Below are 19,273 nucleotides of genomic sequence, written 5' to 3'. Positions count from 1 at the left end.
CCAGACACACAGCAGTGAGCCCCTCCCCTCTGCGTGTTGTGTTCAGGTCACAGGTCGCCAGTCTTGCTGACCTCGTGACCTTTTGTGTCTTAAAGCTCCCAACTGCTTCTCTAATGTGCCACATGGAGCTGAGGAGGCTGCCTTGACTCGTTGGAAGACGTTTTTACATCCTGAAGGAGATCACTTTACCCTCATCAACATTTACAAAGCCTACCAAGACACAGCTCTGAACTCCACCAGTGAACGTGAGTGAATGCTTGTGACCCTGAGAAACTCATTTCCACTTTTCTTTCCTCAAAGAAAGCCGAGGTGTTCCTCACCCTTCCCTAGCCTTGCTGGTCACCCGGGGTGGAATGGCGCTTGAGACCCCGACCGCGCCCACTGCCACGCGTGTCTGTGCGTGTGGACCTCCAGCGCTCGGCCCGGCCTGCCTCGGAGCTAGCGTGGGTGCACATGACGTGGGGACACAGAGACTTGCATGGCACAGCTTCCACCCTCCAGGGTCGGGGAAGGAACTGCCATCTCTAGGGGCCCCGGGGCCAGAGCTGTGCTTCGTGCTTCCCCTAACATCCCCATTCGCTCCCAGGCGAAGAGAGGATGCAGACGTTGGGAACCAAACCGGCCAACCAGGCCCCAGATCCCAGGAACGAGTCAGCGGGTTGCCAGGGGGCTGAGAGAACAGGACTGGGGTTTGGCCGAGGGGGAGGGGAGGTGGGGAGGAGGCGTGTGCAAAAGCTGAGGAGAAGTCCTGGTGCTGACCGACAGCAAGCATAGGAATTTCCACAAGAGGGACCCAGGGAAAAGGGAACCGGAAACACTTCTCCCTCAGTCTCCCTTGCCTGGCTTTAAACACAGGAAGTGGATCCCGGAGGGCGGACGGGCAGAGCAGCGGGCACAGGCTGGGGCCTTCAGAGGCAGCCTTCCTGCAAGGGAACCTTCGTTTTCCATGAAGCATCTTTTACCTCCTTTGCTCTGGTAGGATGAAAAGTGAGCTGAAAAAGATGATAGCAGTTCGCATAGCAGTAGAATTAGAGAGCGAGGAGTTAATTTTTTAGAGCTGAAAAGATCAAGTCAGTGGAGCCAGAAAGGATAGGGGGAGCTTGGTGGCATCTTTTTAAATCTTTTTTTTTTTTTTTTTAAGATTTTATTTATTTATTTGACAGAGAGAGAGATCACAAGTAGGCAGAGAGACAGACAGAGAGATGAGGAGAAGCAGGCTCCCTGCTGAGCAGAGAGCCCGATGCGGGACTCGATCCCAGGCCCCTGGGATCATGACCTGAGCCAAAGGCAGAGGCTTAACCCACTGAGCCACCCAGGAGCCCCCGGTGGCATCTTTTGAGAACAAGGAGGGTGGTGCCATTGTTTGCCCAAGTACATGCTCTTTTTGCTCCGAGGAGGTCTGAGTATACCGGACAGGGTCACCCGGGGTCTTCTGCTTGCTGTGTGAAGGCCACATGCATTCCCAGCGCAAGGCAGAACTCTAGGTCCATCTTAAGTAACTACAGTAGCAAGAAAGCGCTAACTTAACCAGGTGACTGAATTTTAATAATATTTGGAGGGCGCCTGGGTGGCTCAGTCATTCTGCGTCTGCCTTCGACTCAGGTCATGATCCCAGGGTGCTGGGATCGAGCCCCACATTGGGCTCTCTGCTCGGCAGGAAGCCTTCTTCTCCCTCCTCCACTTCCCCTGCTTGTGTTCCCTCTCTTGCTGTGTCTGTCAAATAAATAAAAATCTTAAAAAAAAAAATACACACACAACACATATATAAAATTTGCAGCTAGAGCAGATAGGTGAGCTTAACAGAATTCCCCAATCAGCCTAGTAGTGATCCTTTTCTTATACTGAGATATTTTTATGGCTTAAGGGAACTTGTACTGTACACTTTCCCTTCCTAAGTTGAGTAAACGTGGCCCTGGACATCCTCACTCTTAGTACATGAGACAAAAGACAAATATTGATCAGAGACCCCCTCCTCTGTCCCCTTCACAGCTGCTGACGAAGGGTGACACACTGGTCGGCACTAGAACATGCTGTGCCCACAGTTCGGTGGGCATCCAGAACCCCCACGGCCAGAGCAGGTCCTGCCAGCCAGCCCGTGTCCCTGCAGCCTCCTTCCCGCCGCTCACGTACCTCTTTAGGAGAGGCGTGCAGAGGACAGAGATCACCCCTCCGTCCTGTCTGGACTCACTGCTTACAGCACATCAGCTCTGCTTCTTTCCCTCCAGACTGTGTTGAAAAGTGGTGTCATGATTACTTCCTCAACTGCTGCGCTCTGAGGATGGCCGACGTTATCCGAGCTGAACTCTTGGAAATTGTCAAGCGAATCGAGCTCCCCTGTGCAGAACCTGCTTTTGGCTCAAAGGAAAATGCTCTGAACATAAAGAAGGCTCTTCTGTCCGGCTACTTCATGCAGGTGAGAGTGGGGCTGGCGGCCTTCAGTGTGGGCTTTCCCGAATCTCACCTGTCCGCGATGGTCGGTCTGGAAGCTCTTGCCCAGGATTCTTTTTTGGTGGTAACTTTAAATAAAACTACAAACCTTCTATGTTACTAAAGATATAGTATTTAAATATACTTCCCCTCAAGGGAATTGAAGGGCTAAGCCAGAGTATGTTCACTTTGTCCAAAAGGACAGGCGGCCTGTTCTCACTGCAGCGGCGACGCTAGGAAAGCATGCACTGTGGCCGAGCTTCATCAGTCCCTCGTCTCGCTGCTCTGTGAATTAGCTCACATTTAACCTGTGACACTAACTCTCAGCCAAGAACTAAAGGCAGTGTCTCATTTGTTTCATCCCCCGAATGAAGGCTGCCTCCTAACGCAGCCCCCTCAGCTGAAGCACACCCCCGAGGCGGCCATGTTCTTCACGTCGCGGTCAGAGAAGCTGTGGTATTCCCTCTCAAACTCTGAAGTGGTCTTAACAGAGAAAGAAATGACATTTTAACATGAGTTTCCTCATCACGTACAGAAAAAGTAAGGTTCCTCCATCACAGTGTTCCTGTACTGACTGAGCTAAAACATGCGGCCCAGAACGTGGCAGGTACCACGCCAGCGTTCACGGCCCAAACGTTCGCCTTCGCAGCCGCGCTCTTCACCCACTGCCTGAAACTGCTGACGTGAGGAGTGTCGTCACTGTCTCAAAGTTCTGGGCAAAACCTGTTTGGGGCTTTTTAGGTCTGAAAATAGGAAACATCCATGGCAGATATGTAATTTTCACAATTTTGAACAAAACACTTTGTGGAGTTCTTTTAAAGAAAACATTTTTGTCCATTACTTCCATCTTAACACAAATCTTTTTTCCCCAACGCTGCCTGGCAGATCGCGCGGGACGTGGACGGGTCGGGTAACTACTTGATGCTGACGCACAAGCAGGTCGCTCAGCTGCACCCGCTGTCCAGCTACTCCGTCACCAAGAAGCTGCCGGAGTGGGTGCTCTTCCACAAGTTCAGCATAGCCGAGAACAACTACATCAGGATTACCTCAGAAATCTCTCCTGAACTGTGAGTTGAACAGAAAAAATGAAGTTCTTTTCAACTCATACTTGAGCCAATGACCCATTTGGCTCTTGGGACATTTTTCTGTGAGCTTACGCTGGCCCCAGTTCCAATTTCTGCCGAGCGTCCCCACTTACAGCAGGTCTCTCCGAATGAGTGCATAAATGCCCCTCTCTGGGATCACAGCCCGAAGAGGGGCTCCTGGTGCACTGTCGGTGGGGCAGGCGATGCCTGATCCCGGTCAGGGTCATGAGTTTGAGCCCCGTGTTGAGTGTAGAGATTATTAAAAAAAAAAAAAGTGAACTATAGAACAGAGCATAATGCCTCTTAAAAGATATGAAAAGCTGCAGAGAAATAGTGTCTGCAGGTGCAGACCTTGAGGAATGAGCTCAGCCCCCTCTCAGAAGAGATGTGCCACGGAGACCAGGGCTAGTGGGGAAGAGAGCAGGAAGGGGAGGTCGGAGACGGGTGGGTACCAGAGGTGCAGGGCTTGTGGGCCACGTGAGGGCCTGGAATTTATCCTAAGCACAGTCCAAGATGACTCGAGAGTCTTAAGCAGGAGTAGCATCCTCTCCATACACTTTGAAGGATGACTCCGTGGCTACGTGAGTGAACCACAGGGGCAGTAGGAGAACGAAGACCAGACTCTTGGTGCCACTGCAGGTGTGGGTGCCCTGACGTGCACTCCTGCCTGGACAGTGATGTTCAGGGCAGGAACCAAAAGTAAACAGAAGGCGGACGGGGAGTGGTTTTTGTTAATAAGACACAGAGGCAAAGACACCCCCTCTTACCCACCCAAAGCTCTCGGGAACACCTGATTGGCCTTTCCCGTGTTGTGCTGGGCATCACCCACTGTGTGGCATAACACGAGAGAAGCCAACATATTCTAGAAATGCAGCTGGATTAGTTCCATGAAAACCACAGGAAAAAACCACAGGAAGTATTTATTCCGCAAAGGCAGACAGAGACAGAAGAGTTCAAATTAAACACCAGGTCTACAATGAGATTCTTTCAGGGTGGAAGTTCCCACATGTAATGTTTGTAGCTCTCTCCAAAAAAGAAAAAAAAATCTCACTTTATGTTTTCAACAGATTTATGCAGCTGGCACCACCGTACTATTTCAGCAACCTGCCTCCTAGTGAAAGTAAGGATATTCTCCACCAAGTAATGGATCACCTTTCCCCTCTTTCAACAATGAAAAAGGACCAGAAAATGTGTGAAAAGTGCCCTGAGACTACTGAGCCGAGATGCACCGTCCAGTGACTCTTCAGAACCTTCCACAGAAAGCAAGATGTGCAATAAGTCCCACCCCTGCCCTCCCCCCGCTGGCCTGAACCTCGTTTCACCAGAGTGAGGTGCAGACATTCAACTTGAACAAGGACAGCACACCCCACACGAAAGTCTTGAAAAAAAATAACACTTTGTATATTATTTAAAAATAAAAAATAGAAGTTTTTATTGAGTTCTTTAAATTACGACTCCACGTTTTCCTTCTTACTGGAAAAGCTTTTAACCCACCAATCATAATTTGACCAAATTTTTTTTAAAAGCTATTTTGTAAATGTGTCACAGACACAAGTGACAGACCCCTACTTTTTTGTAGAGGACCTTACTCTGAATAAAGTCTGGGTTTTTTTCAGTAAATCTGAGCTGTTTTCTGTAATTTTACAAACACAAAACCACCCCATTACTGTCCATGGGAAACGGGTCAGAGAGAGAGATGCTCCTTCAGTTTATCCATGATTTCGTTCATCCTGTCACCTGGAATCAACATCACGGTTCGCAAGGGCTTCATCGAGACGTCATCAAAGGACCACCTGCCTCCCAGACGAGTGTCACACTCTTCCTGCACTGAGTAGTTAAACTTCAGGATTGCTTTCTGAACCAAAGATTTAAGTTAAAAATTCAGACAACCTCAAGGCAAAACTTATTTACACGGCAGCCAGGAATACTATTTGACGTGTTTAAGAATGACAGTGAACAACAACGAAATAATAGTGAACAGAAGCAAAACATGGAATGAAATAAGCTCAAATAGGATACGCAGGTAGAAGTTACAAAATGCTTACCAGATTTCTAACCTACAGAAGCATGGAGAGCACTGTCCCAGTCCTAAGAGGTGAACAGCAGCTAAGTGACATATCCTACTACCATTTCTAAGCATTTATAAGTCTGAAGTACCTCATATTCATGCATATTCATTCTCATTTAATTCTCGAAATCTTTCAACAGAAAAGTCAAATAAAGACTTGCAACATTTGACAGTTCATGAAAAGAATGGTCTTCAAACACGGGTGTTTCCCCATTGTCTGGGCTGCTCCCTTGGAATCAAGCCATGTGAAAACAGGGAGGTCTGCATAACCAGGCCATCTTAAAAAACCCATCCAGCCTGCCCTGAAACACTCTTAGGGTGCTCAGGCATAAAAACTTAACTTTCATTATTTACTTCCTAAGAAACAAGGGCAGAGCTGAACCTGTGGTACTTCAGTATTTAGTCAAAGGCTTTTTAAAAAGTAGTGATAGATGCGGGTGCCTGGGGGCCTCAGTCGGTTAAGCATCTGCCTAGGCTCAGGTCATGATCTCACGGTCCTGGGATATAGCCCATGTGCAGCTCCCTGCTTAGAGAGGGGTCTGTTTCTCCCTCGCCCATCGTAGCTCCTGCTGCTTGTAATTACTCTCCCTCCCTCTCAAATAAATAAAACCTTAAATTTAAAAAAAAAAAAGAAAAAAAAAGTAGTTAACTGATGTTCTCTAATCCAGGAAAGTCAGTTACCCCTCAGATTTACTTAGCAGGTCAGGGTGAGAAAGCGTATTCTCTGGTATCTGGTTGTCCATCATGGCACAAGCCACCTTTCTGCAATAAAGTGCCAGGAATCCCACAAGTGGGAGGACATCCAGGACCCACGGCACAGAGAACCATATAAGCCACCACTGGGGAGCAGGGCCTGCCCCAGCTTTCACATTAACCGCCTGCATGACCTCAGATAATGGCTCTAATCTCCCTCAGACTCAAGGTCCCCCAACAGTAAACCAGGACCAACGTCTCCCTCATAGAGTGGTTCTAGAATTACAGATCTTCTAGTGAGCATGTTGAGTGCCTGATCACCATTCAACGTTCATGGCTTTTCTCCTCCCACGCTCTGCCCTGGGGGCTGGGGGGCTGGGGGGCTGGGGGGCTGGGGACGAACCTGCTGGGGAATGCACTAGGTGTGGGGAATGCATCAGCCGCCAGCTGCCGGCAACATGGAGACATGGCCCCCGTCCCCAGAGCACTCTGCCATAACCGGGGAACAGTCGATCCTGCCTGCTGTCAAGTAAATCCTTGTTTACATTCAAACAAATGGATGAAAACAGGACATTCTTACCTCATAAAAAAATTCTTCCTCTGCATTGGCAAACATTAATTCCTCTTTCTCTTGGTTATTCCCTTTCTTTCTGGAATTGTTTTTTCCAGCTTCCACAAACGTCTTGCTTATCAGAAGGTAGAAGTAACACTTCCCACATGGCTTGTTAGTTTTGTGTGCCTCTGCTAGTTCTTTCCTACAAAGTAGAACAGAGACGGTCGGCCTGCTGAGCCCGGTGAAACCCATCCACAAACCAGAGCACAGGGCAAACCAGTGAGGCCTCTGCAGGGGGAGGTCTGTTGTCTCGGGCTTGATGGACAGAGATCAGATCTGGACACTGCTAAAGCCATGAGTTTACCTATGTGGTCCCCTGCACTGTGATGGACTGTGGCCGTGTTTTACAGGACGCAGTGGGATGTATCCCTCAGGCGATGCTGAGCTGTGGACACACAGCAAGTAATAGGAGTCTCACATTTATCAACATCACTGCTCTGCCTCTACAGATATTAAAAATAGGTAAGAATCAGGATTTTTAAAAACAAATGTTTAACAGAGCATCAACCAATGTCATTAGAGCACGTGATGACCAGTCTCCAACCACCAGAGCCCGGAACTATGACGAGTCTTGGCATACTGCATGACAGGACAGATTCCCCTAGATTCTAGAGGAGTCCGTGGAGTGGCAACGTAGCCTTCGGAAAACTGTACATGTCCCTGTGCATCTGGCTAATCAAAGATGTGAAGACTTCAGCTTTCTTTAACAGAGGACCTGGAGAAAGCACATCACCCTCCTATGAAACCAAATAAACATGAGCGCCAGTGGATCAGGAAAAGGGAAAAAAAGCAAACCGAAGAACGGCAGCTGGGCATCGGGGGAGGGCAGGATTGAGAGTAAAACTAGAAAGCAACGAACCCGTTCAATGGGAGCCCTGAAGGTTCACCTGTCCTTACATGCCCACCACCGGCTGGCGGGCACGCAGCACCACGACCCCGGAGCAAGGGCGTCCCTCTGGATTTCCATCCTGCTCTACCCCAGAGCAGAGCAACCCCAGTCCTTAGCTCTTCTTAACAATTAAAATGTTGTAAACCTAAAACCCCTGCATTAAGTAAGTACAACAGGGGCACCTGGGCGGCTCAGTCTGTTGAGCTTCTGACTCTTGGTTTCGGCTCAGGTCATGATCTCAGGGTCATTTTAAAAAAACAAAAAAACCCATGAAGAAGTAAAAACAGCAAACCCCAAAACACAAGAGACACAGTATCAGGACTGCTGCCTCCTTCGTTATAAAACATCCCAGTGGAATTGAAGAGCTGTACCAGTTTGTTACTGGACTAACTGTTCGGCACTGTGTCCACGTCACAGAAATCTGGCAAGGGGATGACAACTTTAGACCAGTAGGGGGTAAAAAGCCTATATAAACTCATCTGTGTTTATACCCCACACACCTGGTAAGACTGTTCATACTGTCACAAGTCACGAAGGAGCCCACTGTCAAGAAGGGACATGCCCCCGGGAGGAGGCGGCCTCTGCTCACTGGAGCCGCAAGGCCACCAAGACAGCGGGTGGTGCGCTTCCTGCCGTCACTGGCTTGAAAGCCCTGCACGGAGTCCCCCCGACCCCCAGCACAGCCACCACGCAGAGGCACACAGCGCAGGCTCTTACTGGAGCTGCTGATGCATGGGCAGCGCGATCTGAGGAGGGACGTTGATGAACCTCTCGCTGAGGAGCAAGCCCACGGGCTTGGAGGTGTCGTTCAGATGTGCGTCCAGCTGTTCCACCAAGCCCTTCCCACAGCTCTTCTCACAGGAGCTCAGGATCAGCTCTTTAATCTGCTCAGCACACTGGGTGCCCTAGGAAGCCAAGACAAGGTCGCTGTTCGGTACAGGCCACACCAGGAGCAGAAACCAGAGCGCTATCATCTTCTATGGACCCGTGAGGGCAGTCCCCTGCCACCTCCTTTAAAGCCCGCCTGTCCTCCCTGCTGACCGCTCAAGCATCTCTCAGTCTCCACCCCTGGTTATTTACGGTCCCACGAGCAGTGGTGACAGCCAGACACCACACACAAGAAGAGCCATTCCAGTCCATCTTGTAAAGACAGATGGGAATAACTGGAAAGTTCACAAAAAACCTGCAGGTGAAGTTTGATATGAACTTCTTCTGATGAAAGTAAACAGCTGGTTTTCCCTTTTTATTAAAACTCATCGAGGGACGCCTGGGTGGTTCAGTCCTTAAGCGTCTACCTTCAGGTCAGGTCATGATCCCAGAGTCCTGGGATCAAGTCCCATATCGGGCTCCCTGCTCCGCAGGAAGCCTGCTTCTCCCTCTTCTACTCCCCCTGCTTCTGTTCCCTCTCTCCCTGTGCCTCTTTCTGTCAAATAAATAAATAAAATCTTCATTAAAAAAAAATTCAGCGAGTCAGTAGAGATGAATGGAAACATGAGTGAAGGTCAGAACTTGCTGCAGGAAGCAACGGAGCCTCACAATGAAAGGGAAGAGCCACAGGCCGGCAGAGCCACCAGCTCTGGGGCTGATACCAACACCAGGACCCCAGGTCTGGATGGTTCTCTACACCCCAGGGAGCCAGGACTTTCACAACAAAGATCATTCAGCACAAAAACACTCTCATGTTAAAAAAAGATTACAGTGGGGCACCTGAGTGACTCAGGCAGTGAAGTGTCTGCCTTTGGCTCGGGTCATGATCTCGGGGTCCTGGCATCGAGCCCCCGTCAGGCTTCCTGCTCAGCAGGGAGTCAGCTTCTCCCTCTCCCTCTCTTAAATAAAATCCTAAAAATAAGATTACAGTAAGATTTCACAAAAGCACACATCCTTATTGTTGTTAACTCCACGGTCTGATAAACAGCACCATCACCATGCACTGAACAGAAGTGACTGGGGTCTAAGGCACAGGTACTCAGATGCCACCAGTGAAACCAACCTTTCTTTCAGTTAAATTTAAAAGACTTATGAATCCAAAAATCTCATCTTCATCCACATCGTCATCGCTGTCTTCTGAAACATCCGTTTGCTATTTTAGAAAGAAAAAGAATTAAAACCGTGTGTCCGGCTGGGAGGAAGCAGAACACCAACTCACTGCAGTTTTCAGACACTTCCCGTGGCTGCCGTCGCCGCAGGGAAGCAGCGCACACTGAGGACCGTGGGCCTTGACCCGACCGGCTCACCTCTCTTGGGTCTGCTCCCCCTTTCTACATGCAGGTGACTGCTTCCTGCTCCAAATTTTCTTTATGCTGGATTCTCAATATATTACCAATGCAGATGAGATAGAACCTCTTGAGATCAACCACTCCTGCCTTCTAAGTGACCTGGCCCAGGCCAGCCCCGCTCGGTCCTCCGGGGGGCCTGCCACCCACACGCCCCCAGAGCGCAGACCAGTTCTGAGCAGCGGGGAGAGCGAGCAACGCTTGAGCACCACTTCCTCCTACCACGTGAACGGAAGAGGAAAAGAGGGCAAGAAAGGGAATGAAATAGGAACAGAGAACTAAGAATGAAATGCTAGACTCCAACGTGAACTTGCTGACTCCAATGACAGCCCCTCCTCTGGACCTTCCCGCTCCTTCCACATCTTCCTCCACGTGGCCTGCCCAGGCTGGTTCGGGCTGTGCACTCTGTGTCCCCAGCCCCCGGGACGGCAGGGACCCACAAGTGTCCCGTGTGTGTCCCTGACACTCTCCCGCGAGAAGGGACTGACACGAGCTCTCGCTGCAGCACCACCGGCTCCCAGCAGGACAGCGGAAGGAGCAGGGGCGCTCTAGGCGGCTCTGGGCGGAAACGGAGCAACGGCACCTGCGTCTACGGGGCCAGGATGTGAGGCCGGTGGCTGAAGGGGCCTGGCCTCACCGGAGAGACCTGGGGAAGTGGCTCCTGGATGTAAGGCGGCACAGCCACTGATGGGGGATTGGGCCAAGGAGCTGCCAGGCTCAACATCTCTGCTGAGCCAGGCCGTTCAAGACCACCAGTTTCTTCCTGCGGAACAAGGAAGGGCGCGGTGGCCGCGGAATGGAACTGTGGGCCAAAGCGAGAGCCGCTGCAAGCGCCAGAATCAAGAGGAGGCACGGACAGAGCAGGACAGTAACACGGCAGGACACAAACGTGACGCATGAGAGCGCCAGGGCGTATCTGCTCAGAAGGAGACAGAAAGAAGAGAACATGTCCACCAGCCCCTGTGCCTCAAGAGCAAACGGGAGACAGACGTCCTGCACCTCACAGGTCTCCCACCTACTGGAGCAAAATACGCGCAGCACCGACAGAGCGCCAGGGGAGGAAAAGGGACCCCGGGTGCTGAATCCTAAGCAATCTCCCAAACTGGAGCACCGGGCTGGCTCAGCCGGAGGGAAACGCGACTCTTGATCTCAAGGTTATGAGTTGATTGGGCAGAGAGCTTAGTTAAGAAGACAAAGAAAGAAAAGAAACCCCCCAAATGGTCACTGGGCTCACAAGCAGTTAGCATCCCCCAGGGCACGATCCCCTGTCCTCCTTGACCAGTGACCAACCCTCAAGGCAACACCGCAGGCGGCTGCCTCTCCGTGGAGTCGGGGTCACAGTCCCATCAGCCTCACCCGTGACCACCTGCCCCCCCCAGCAGGAGCCCCGCCCGCGTGACCCGTTCACCGCCCCCTCCCACACCCCTCCCACACCCCTCCCATCCCTCCAGCCTCTTGGTTCAACACAGTTCCGGGGACTTCAGGCCTGAGCGACCGCACCTCCCACCTCACCCCGGAATCTCGCTCTACACAACCCACAGGTGCAGTTCGGGGCCTCCCCCTGCCCTTCCCCTACACAGCCCCAGGATCCGCCTTCTCTGGCGAAGTTCTGGGGAGTCTCTCTCCTAGGGACAGAGTCTCTGTGGCTGGGACACGTCAAGGACCTCTGTGGAAGCCAAAAGCCGTAACTGTCCCAGTGAAGACTGAATCCCCCCACTGACAGCAAAGCTCTTCCAAGAATAAAAGTGACAGTTTCTTACTGGATGGTCTTAGGACATGATTAGAAGGTGGAAGAGAGGGCACCTGGGTGGCTCAGTGGGTTAAAGCCTCTGCCTTCAGCTCGGGTCATGATCCCAGGGTCCTGGGATAGAGTCCCATATTGGGTTCTCTGCTCAGCAGGGAGCCTGCTTCCTCCTCTCTCTCTCTGCCTGCTTGTGATCTCTGTCAAATAAATAAATAAAATCTTAAAAAAAAAAAAAAGTGGAGGAGGGTCAGTCACGTCTCCTCCACACTGAGGAGGCACCTAGGACGGAAAACTGAAGCCAGCCATGCCACACCATTCTCACTCAGGCTGTCAGTGACAGAGGGATCGCGCGGATACGCGACCCCGGGGCTATGTAGCTGCTCTCCACGCTGCCCAGGACTCACCCTGCAGCTCTCCTGGAGCCCTGCAGCTCTCCTGGAGCCCGGGGCACCGTGGGGAGGTCTCAGGGTAGTTATCTAAGGTGGGGCCTCTTTAGGGAAGATCAGAACAAGCCTCCCCGCATTCTGGTCAGGGCATGCGTTAGCCTCACTGGGGCCCAGAGCAGCGAGCCCACAGGAGGTCCCGGCGCGAGCGCGAACAAGATGGAGTCAGTGTGGTCAGCATGCCTACAGACCCCATCGGCTGGAGAGGACACGTGTTTGGTGAAAAGGGGCCTGCTTCTCCCGAGCTCTAATGAAAGAAAGCTACTGGCGGTGCTACTCCCTTCACTCTGACATTTCACGCCATGAGGTTTAGCAACAGGGATGCTGATGACCCTATCCAACAGTTCCAGAACCTCAGGGGAGTCCTGATCGGGGTGCTGAGGAGAGGAGGCAGAGGCTGCGAATGCCAACTTGCTCGAGAGCTGCGGCTCTGACAACAAAGGCGCTGGCTCAAGGTGCGGCGGTGAGCGCGAGCTTCAGGCTGAAGGGCCGCTGCTTTTGCACCGAGACGCAGACAGCGCGGGCCGGGGCAGGCCGGGAGGAGGCCACGCGTGGGTGCCGGCCCTCCAGCACTCACCATGCCCCAAGGCTCGGAGCGCCCTGCGCTCAGCAACTCCTGCTGCTTCGGAACCCCGGCCACCACACGAACAGGGACCAGGACCTCCCTCGTTTCCAGAGGTGGATGCGGAAATGGACCAAGCTCACAGTGGCAGATGCTGTTTTCCACAGATGGCCGCTCCAGCTCCAGCTCCACGTTCTGACAAAGACCTTTGTCCCTCCTCCCTCCGAGTAGTGGGGGCCATCACTCTCCCCTCGAGCCTGTGCAGACCTTCATGTCGGATTACGAGGACAGCGGAAATACAATGCTGTGCACTTGTGCCTGGTTCTTTGGGGCTGCTTGCTCCTGGAACCCAGCCACTGTGTAGAGGGGCCCGCCTCGCGGAGGAACGGAGGCCCCTGGCCCACAGTCCCAGCAGGGCTCCCCATGGACAACCAGTACCAACCTGCTGGTCACATGAGTAAGCCACCTTCAAAGTGAATCCTCTGGCCCCCCACAGACCCTCTCTAGCTAACGTGACATGGAGCAGACAGGAGTTGCCCTCACTGAGCTGTGTCCAAAAAACCCAAAGAAGGGACCGTTGCTATCCTAGGACACTAAACCGAGAGCAGGAGGCCCAGAGAGAAAACCAACAGCATCCTCAGGAGCAGCAGGGGCAGGACTCAGCCTCCTGCTGTGCCTCCTCCAAAAGCTCCCTCTGGTGCTTAACGCCACTTCCTTCCAGGTCACCTGTGCCCCCAGCGTGGCCACCAGCATGGCCCCCAGTAGCCCCTAACATGGCTCCTTTGCAGACTCCGCCACTGACTTACTTCCCCAAGTAACGGGGGACACTGCTCCGACCCCACCCTCCCATCCGCTGAGACGGCCCAAATCCAGCCGCAGCTCGCTGCCCCCACCTCCCCGGTATTTATCACCTGCAAATCAAACTCAACAAGTGCACACCCAAACCCACGCTGCTTCCTGACCCCCTCATCCTCCACGTTTGCTATCTTGGTTGTAGGAGCCAGACACGCGGGAGCCACCCTTGACTCCTTTCCCCTCAGTCAGACCAGTTACTCACTAAGCCCCATCACACCTCATCTCCCAAATACCTCCCTTCTCTTGCTATCCATTGCCAGCCCCAGGATTCCTACACTCAGTAATCTTGGAAATTACTGGAATGGCTTTCCACCCAGTCTCCCTTCCAACAGTGACACCTCTTTCCAGTTTGAGCTCCTGGCCTACCAGCTAAACATCAGGAGGATCTTAATAGGACAAAAAAATAATTTAATCAGAACAAACATAACTGTCCCGCTTACCTTTATCACACTCCCAATGTGGTTCTGTTGAATTAAGAGATCCGTTAGTTCTGCCGTGTTCACAGGAGCCTTCAGGAAAAGCTAAGAGGAGGGAAAATAAAACTTATTTTAAATGAAAATCAAAGCATAATTTTTAATAAAACTTCTAATATCCATACTCAAACAATGAAATATCAATAATGAAAAAGACACCTCAAAAGAGAGATCCCAGGAGGAAAAGAAAAGCCCAGAAAAATCGAAGCTCAAGGAAATCAAACTGAAGGGAGTCAGGGGTAAGACAGGACGTGTGGGGGAGGGGAGGAGAAGGACGGACAAAAGGCCAAAGAATGTGGTGCCTGGACACTGGAAGCTCTGAAGGGTAAGACCAAAGCCACCGTACAGGGGTGAGGACTGTGTAGAAGCAGCAAGCCCGATTCTGCAGCACCAGCTGGTGCACTCAGCCATAGGACTATGGAAGAATTCTTCGGCCCCACAAATCTTAGATAGGAGTGAAGAGAAAAACAGTAGAGTAGGTCAAATAATTAGCACATGAAAAGGAAGGTATTTTAGGACACAGGGCACTTATTAACATATGAATTGGAGGCTCAACCAGGGAGTTAGCCTGAGAAGAAAAGAGAAACTGTCCTTCCTTCTCTGCAGGGTAGAGGGAATAAGAATGGGAATTGTAAAATAAAGGATGGAATCTGACCTAGCTTGTGTGCCTGGATTTTCTTCGAAGAGATTTGTGCAGAGGGGTAAAGACCATACCTGCTGTAGTAACTTCTTAATTCCGTCATAATCCTTATCGGAGATGGAATAAGCTTCAAATTCAACATTCACTTCCTGTAAATGATGTGGGGAAACAAAGGCAGACAAAAATTATTAAATTTCCTTACTACCTACAGCCTACTAACAAGTCCTTGAAACAGGCAGAGTGACATCCCTCTAGGGACTCAACTGCCTTAATATTAATACTTTGCTAAGAGCAAAATCATTTGGGCAATCTTAGCCCAAACCCCAGAATCTTGTAAATCTACTTTATCATATAAAAATTCCTTCCGAAACTTTATCTCTACCCTCCCTCTCCAAGATACACGTTGGCAATTGCATATGACCCACAAATATACATCTGAAGGGTATCGTGACTCAGGTTTTATTAGATGGCAATAAATGGCCTTTTCCCAACAATAGTTAGCCCCCGCAAGGTCCTGGAAACCTTGCTTCCAAAATTCCCCAGAGACTCAGTACAGTATATATCCCTAACCCCCTCCCAACTTGAAAGTATACAATGTGCCACTCCTCAGGACCCAGCGCTGCTCTTTCTGCCCACAGGTCCTGTCCTTCTGCTTCAATAAAACCACCTTTTTGCACCAAAGAAGCTGTTGGCATTTTCTATTCTCTGCTTTATGGAGAAGAAACAGAAAAACAACCAAGTATTTTGAAGGGAACAAAGAGCAATAAAGCAGAGAAAAAATATGTAAAGATGTCTCAGGTTCTCCACAGCATTCTAGGCTCAAGGTCCCAGCCCCTTCCTGCCCTCGGAGGTCCAAGGTACCCTCGCATCCTTACCTCAAACTCCCCATCTTCTGAAGCTCCCTTCCAAGGGTCACTGTTACACACAAGAAAGAGTCCTAACAACATGGCCACAAGAACCTAACAGGCCTAGTGCTTTTCTTCTCATTGTTTCAATACTCTGACCTATTTCTTAAAGTTCTCATATCTACTTTCTATCCCCTTTCTGCCTGCTGCCGCAAAACCAATCACCCTGTTTCTAAATCGGACTACACACACACACACACACACACACACACACACACACACGTGTGCGTGCATTTCCTTCCTTATATACATAGCATCCCTAAGGCAGATTTTGAATTTCAAATATAATTCTCATAGATTCATTCATCACGGTAATGAGCTGTGGGTGAGTGAACATCTCAGAACCTAAAAGCCCCATTCAAATAAATAAAGGAATCAGGATCCACCGAGTGTAGGGAACGGCCCTGAAAGCCCTAAGAATTTCTTCAGTCAAGGGGCACCTGGGTGGCTCAGTGGGTTAAAGCCTCTGCCTTCCGCTCAGGTCATGATCCCAGGGTGCTGGGATCAGGCCCCCCCCCCACCCCGCCAGGGCACTGGGCTCTCTGCTCCGCAGGGAGCCTGCTTCCTCCACTCTCTCTGCCTGTCTCTCTGCCTACTTGTGATCTCTGTCTGTCAAATAAATAAATAAAATCTTAAAAAAAAAAAAAATTTCTTCAGTCAAAAAAGTAATACATTTCACCGGCAAACACAAGAGACCAGAGATTACAGGTTGGTAGTCTTATTACCCACCCCCCAACTCCTACTCTTCAGAGGTTACTATTAGTAGTTAAGTTAATCTTTAAAGGGGTTTTCGACATATAATCAAATTTATTTCCTGTTTCTTTCCCCTACAGAGACTACACTACACAGACTGTCTTCACTTAACCTGCTGTGTATCCTCTGTCTTAAATGGTGGTAACTCTTAACTTCAGAAGGTTGATGTAAATATTAAACGACTTGGGGCGCCTGGGTGGCTCAATGGGTTAATAAGCCTCTACCTTCAGCTTGGCCCGGGTCACGGTCTCAGGGTCCTGGGATTGAGTCCCGCATCTCTGCTTAGCACAGAGCCTGCTTCCTCCCCGCTCCACTGCCTACTTGTGATCTCCATCTCTCTGTCAAATAATAAAATCTTTTTAAAAAAATTAAATGAGGGGCGCCTGGGTGGCTCAGTGGGTTAGGCTGCTGCCTTCGGCTCAGGTCATGATCTCAGTGTCCTGGGACTGAGCCCCGCATTGGGCTCTCTGCTGAGCAGGGAGCCTGCTTCCTCCTCTCTCTCTGCCTGCCTCTCTGCCTGCTTGTGATCTCTGTCAAATAAATAAAATTTTAAATTAATTAATTAATTAATTAAATGAGTTGATACAATGTGCACAAAGCCTGGGAACATTATTATTAAGATTGAAGAAGAAATTCTTTCCATTCAATTACTGTATCAGGAGATGTGCACATTTTTAGTTTGGACAATTACTGTCAAATAGCCCTCCAAAGACATTGCAAATTATACTCCCAACAGTACACATGCCTGTTTTCTTACACTACAGTCAACGACCATTCTCACACTATTTTTTTTTAATTTTTTATTTATTTGAGCGAGCGAGAGAGAGAGAGAACAAGTTAGGCAGAGCAGCAAAAGGAGAGGGAGACCGAGAGATCTGTCTCTGATTAGCAGGGAGCCCGATGCAGGGATGATCCCAGAGTCGTGGGACCATGACCTGAGCTGAAGGTAGACAGCCAACTGAGCCACCCAGATGCCCCCTCACACTCATTTTTAATCACTGGAGTGGGACAGACTATCCATGTCAACGAAAACTCTGATTTCTGTAATCCAAAATTAGCAAAAGAGCCCATTAAAGTTCTAAGTGAAAAATGGTGAGATCACATTCAAGGTAAGGGGCCAAAGTCAAGAGCTGATTTCTAAGGGAAAGTTCTGTTCAAAGGAAGATTTACCGTATACCCAGGCCAGTCTGAGCCCTAAGACTGAATCACGTTTATATCGGATTTGACTTCCCCTCAGTTTCTCTTGCTTATTCTGTTGTGGCCACATTAGCTACCTTTCTGTCCATCAACCAGGAGGTCTTTGGATTTTCTTATAAATTAAATGAAAAGTCAATGGAGTGTTCTGAACAGGGAAAAGAGAACAGACCTACGTTTTAAAAAGATCTCTCTGGAGGCGCCTGGCCAGCTCAGTAGGGAAAGCATGTGACTCCTGTTTGTGCATTTGAGCCCCACACTGGCCTTAGAGGTTACTAAAACATAAATAAACTTCAAAGTACGGTATTTAGCATTCCTGATATCGTATAATAAAATGAAATAAAAAGATCTCTCTGGCTGCGGGTGTAGAGATGGTACAGGAACAAGAATGGAAGAGAGCAAGCCACTTAAGTGACTACAGGAGTCCAGCCAAGCAATGGTGGAAGCAGGTACTGAGTCTGTTGGACAATCAATGATGAAGTGTCTGGGTACGAAAGTAGCGCTAACAGATTTATTGACAGACTGTGGGATATAAGATGCAAAAAGGGAGGAATTAAAGTTAGTTACCGGGTTTGCGGTTTGAGCAACTTAGCGATTACGGGAACCATTTACAGAAATGGCAAAGATTAGGAGCTGGAGCATGAATTGCAAATTCTGCTTTGAACCCATGAAGGTACCTACTGGGCACACAGTGCTCTGAAGGACCATTCAGTCCTGATAATTCATTCAACAAATATTAAGCATCTGTAATGCCAAGCAGTATGGTAGGAGATATGCTGGAAAAAAGGAACCCGGTTTTCGAAGAACCCGTCACCAGGGTCGGTGCGTGGGGCAGGGGCAGGTGCCCGGAGGCAGAAGATACAGCTTAGCCGGCTCTAGGAAGGACGGGAAAACACCGCAGGATGAGGAGCACCGGGGGAGACTCTCGACAAAGCGGACCGAGAAGGCCTTCGAACAACGGAAAGAGGGCCGCGGAGAGTGAGGACGCAAGCAGCACCCGGCTGCAGGCTGGGCTGAGACTCAACTGCAGCCTTGTTGTACGGATCTGGGGCTTTTACAAAAAGCCACCGAGAAAAGGGCAGTGGCGGGGGTTCCCGGAGAGGTGGGAGGGGCCGAACCCGCGGGGTAGGACTTCTGAAAACAGTAGTAAGAACTCCAGCGGCTGCAATGTGTGAAAGACTCAGGTGGAACCCGAGCGGGGCACTCTTAGCATCCCAGTTTCTGCTCAGACCCTGAGGTACCGGCAGTCGCTCCCCCGAGCAGCTCACTCACCACACGGCTCTGGCCGCCAGAAACTTTTTTCCCAGACATAAACGAAACTGGGGTCGCGTGTTTTCTCACCTCGTGGATGCTCTCGTCGTCTTCATCCTCTTCTTCGTCACTGTCTTCATCGTCTTCGTCCTCATCCTCCACTTCATCTTCCTCTTCTTCCTCGCCGCGGTGGACCGGGACGCCAGGGGCTTGCGGAACCCCACTTCCCACCGCACGCCGCTTGGGTCTGGACGCCATGTTGCCGGCCTCACTGCGCCTGCGCAACTGCCACGAGCCCGCCCTTCCGGACACGCCCACACAAGCCGCGGCGGGTGACAGACGACGGACAGCCTCGCCGCTGAGTCGGCGTCAGTCCAGGGCCCCTGATGGATTCCACGGCCGTGA

General features: G+C 50.5%; 2 protein-coding genes across 3 annotated transcripts in view; one reads left to right on the top strand and one right to left on the bottom strand.

Moving 5' to 3' along the window:
• The window catches only part of DHX32 (DEAH-box helicase 32 (putative)), a 56,743-nt gene extending 51,611 nt beyond the window's left edge, over positions 1-5,132 (top strand). For both annotated transcript variants that reach the window (XM_044240716.1, XM_044240715.1), the window contains exons 9-12: positions 96-245; positions 2,226-2,413; positions 3,313-3,494; positions 4,580-5,132. In XM_044240716.1, the coding sequence (XP_044096651.1) occupies positions 96-245; positions 2,226-2,413; positions 3,313-3,494; positions 4,580-4,751 (692 nt within the window). In that variant the 3' untranslated portion in view covers positions 4,752-5,132. The remainder of the gene's footprint in view (positions 1-95; positions 246-2,225; positions 2,414-3,312; positions 3,495-4,579) is intronic.
• LOC122901209 (BRCA2 and CDKN1A interacting protein) lies at positions 4,920-19,167 on the bottom strand. The gene is made up of 7 exons (XM_044240727.1): positions 18,959-19,167; positions 14,840-14,914; positions 14,093-14,173; positions 9,766-9,855; positions 8,493-8,680; positions 6,854-7,028; positions 4,920-5,367 (listed from the first exon to the last, which is right to left on the bottom strand). Exons 1-7 carry the CDS (start codon positions 19,124-19,126, stop codon positions 5,197-5,199), a joined length of 948 nt encoding a protein of 315 aa, XP_044096662.1. The 5' UTR covers positions 19,127-19,167; the 3' UTR covers positions 4,920-5,196.
• Between the last annotated feature and the right edge of the window lie 106 nt (positions 19,168-19,273).

The sequence above is a fragment of the Neovison vison genome, chromosome 2, assembly GCF_020171115.1.
Source record: "Neovison vison isolate M4711 chromosome 2, ASM_NN_V1, whole genome shotgun sequence".
In the NCBI taxonomy this organism is placed as follows: Eukaryota; Metazoa; Chordata; class Mammalia; order Carnivora; family Mustelidae; genus Neogale; species Neogale vison.
This window is presented reverse-complemented; position numbering and strand designations above follow the sequence as displayed.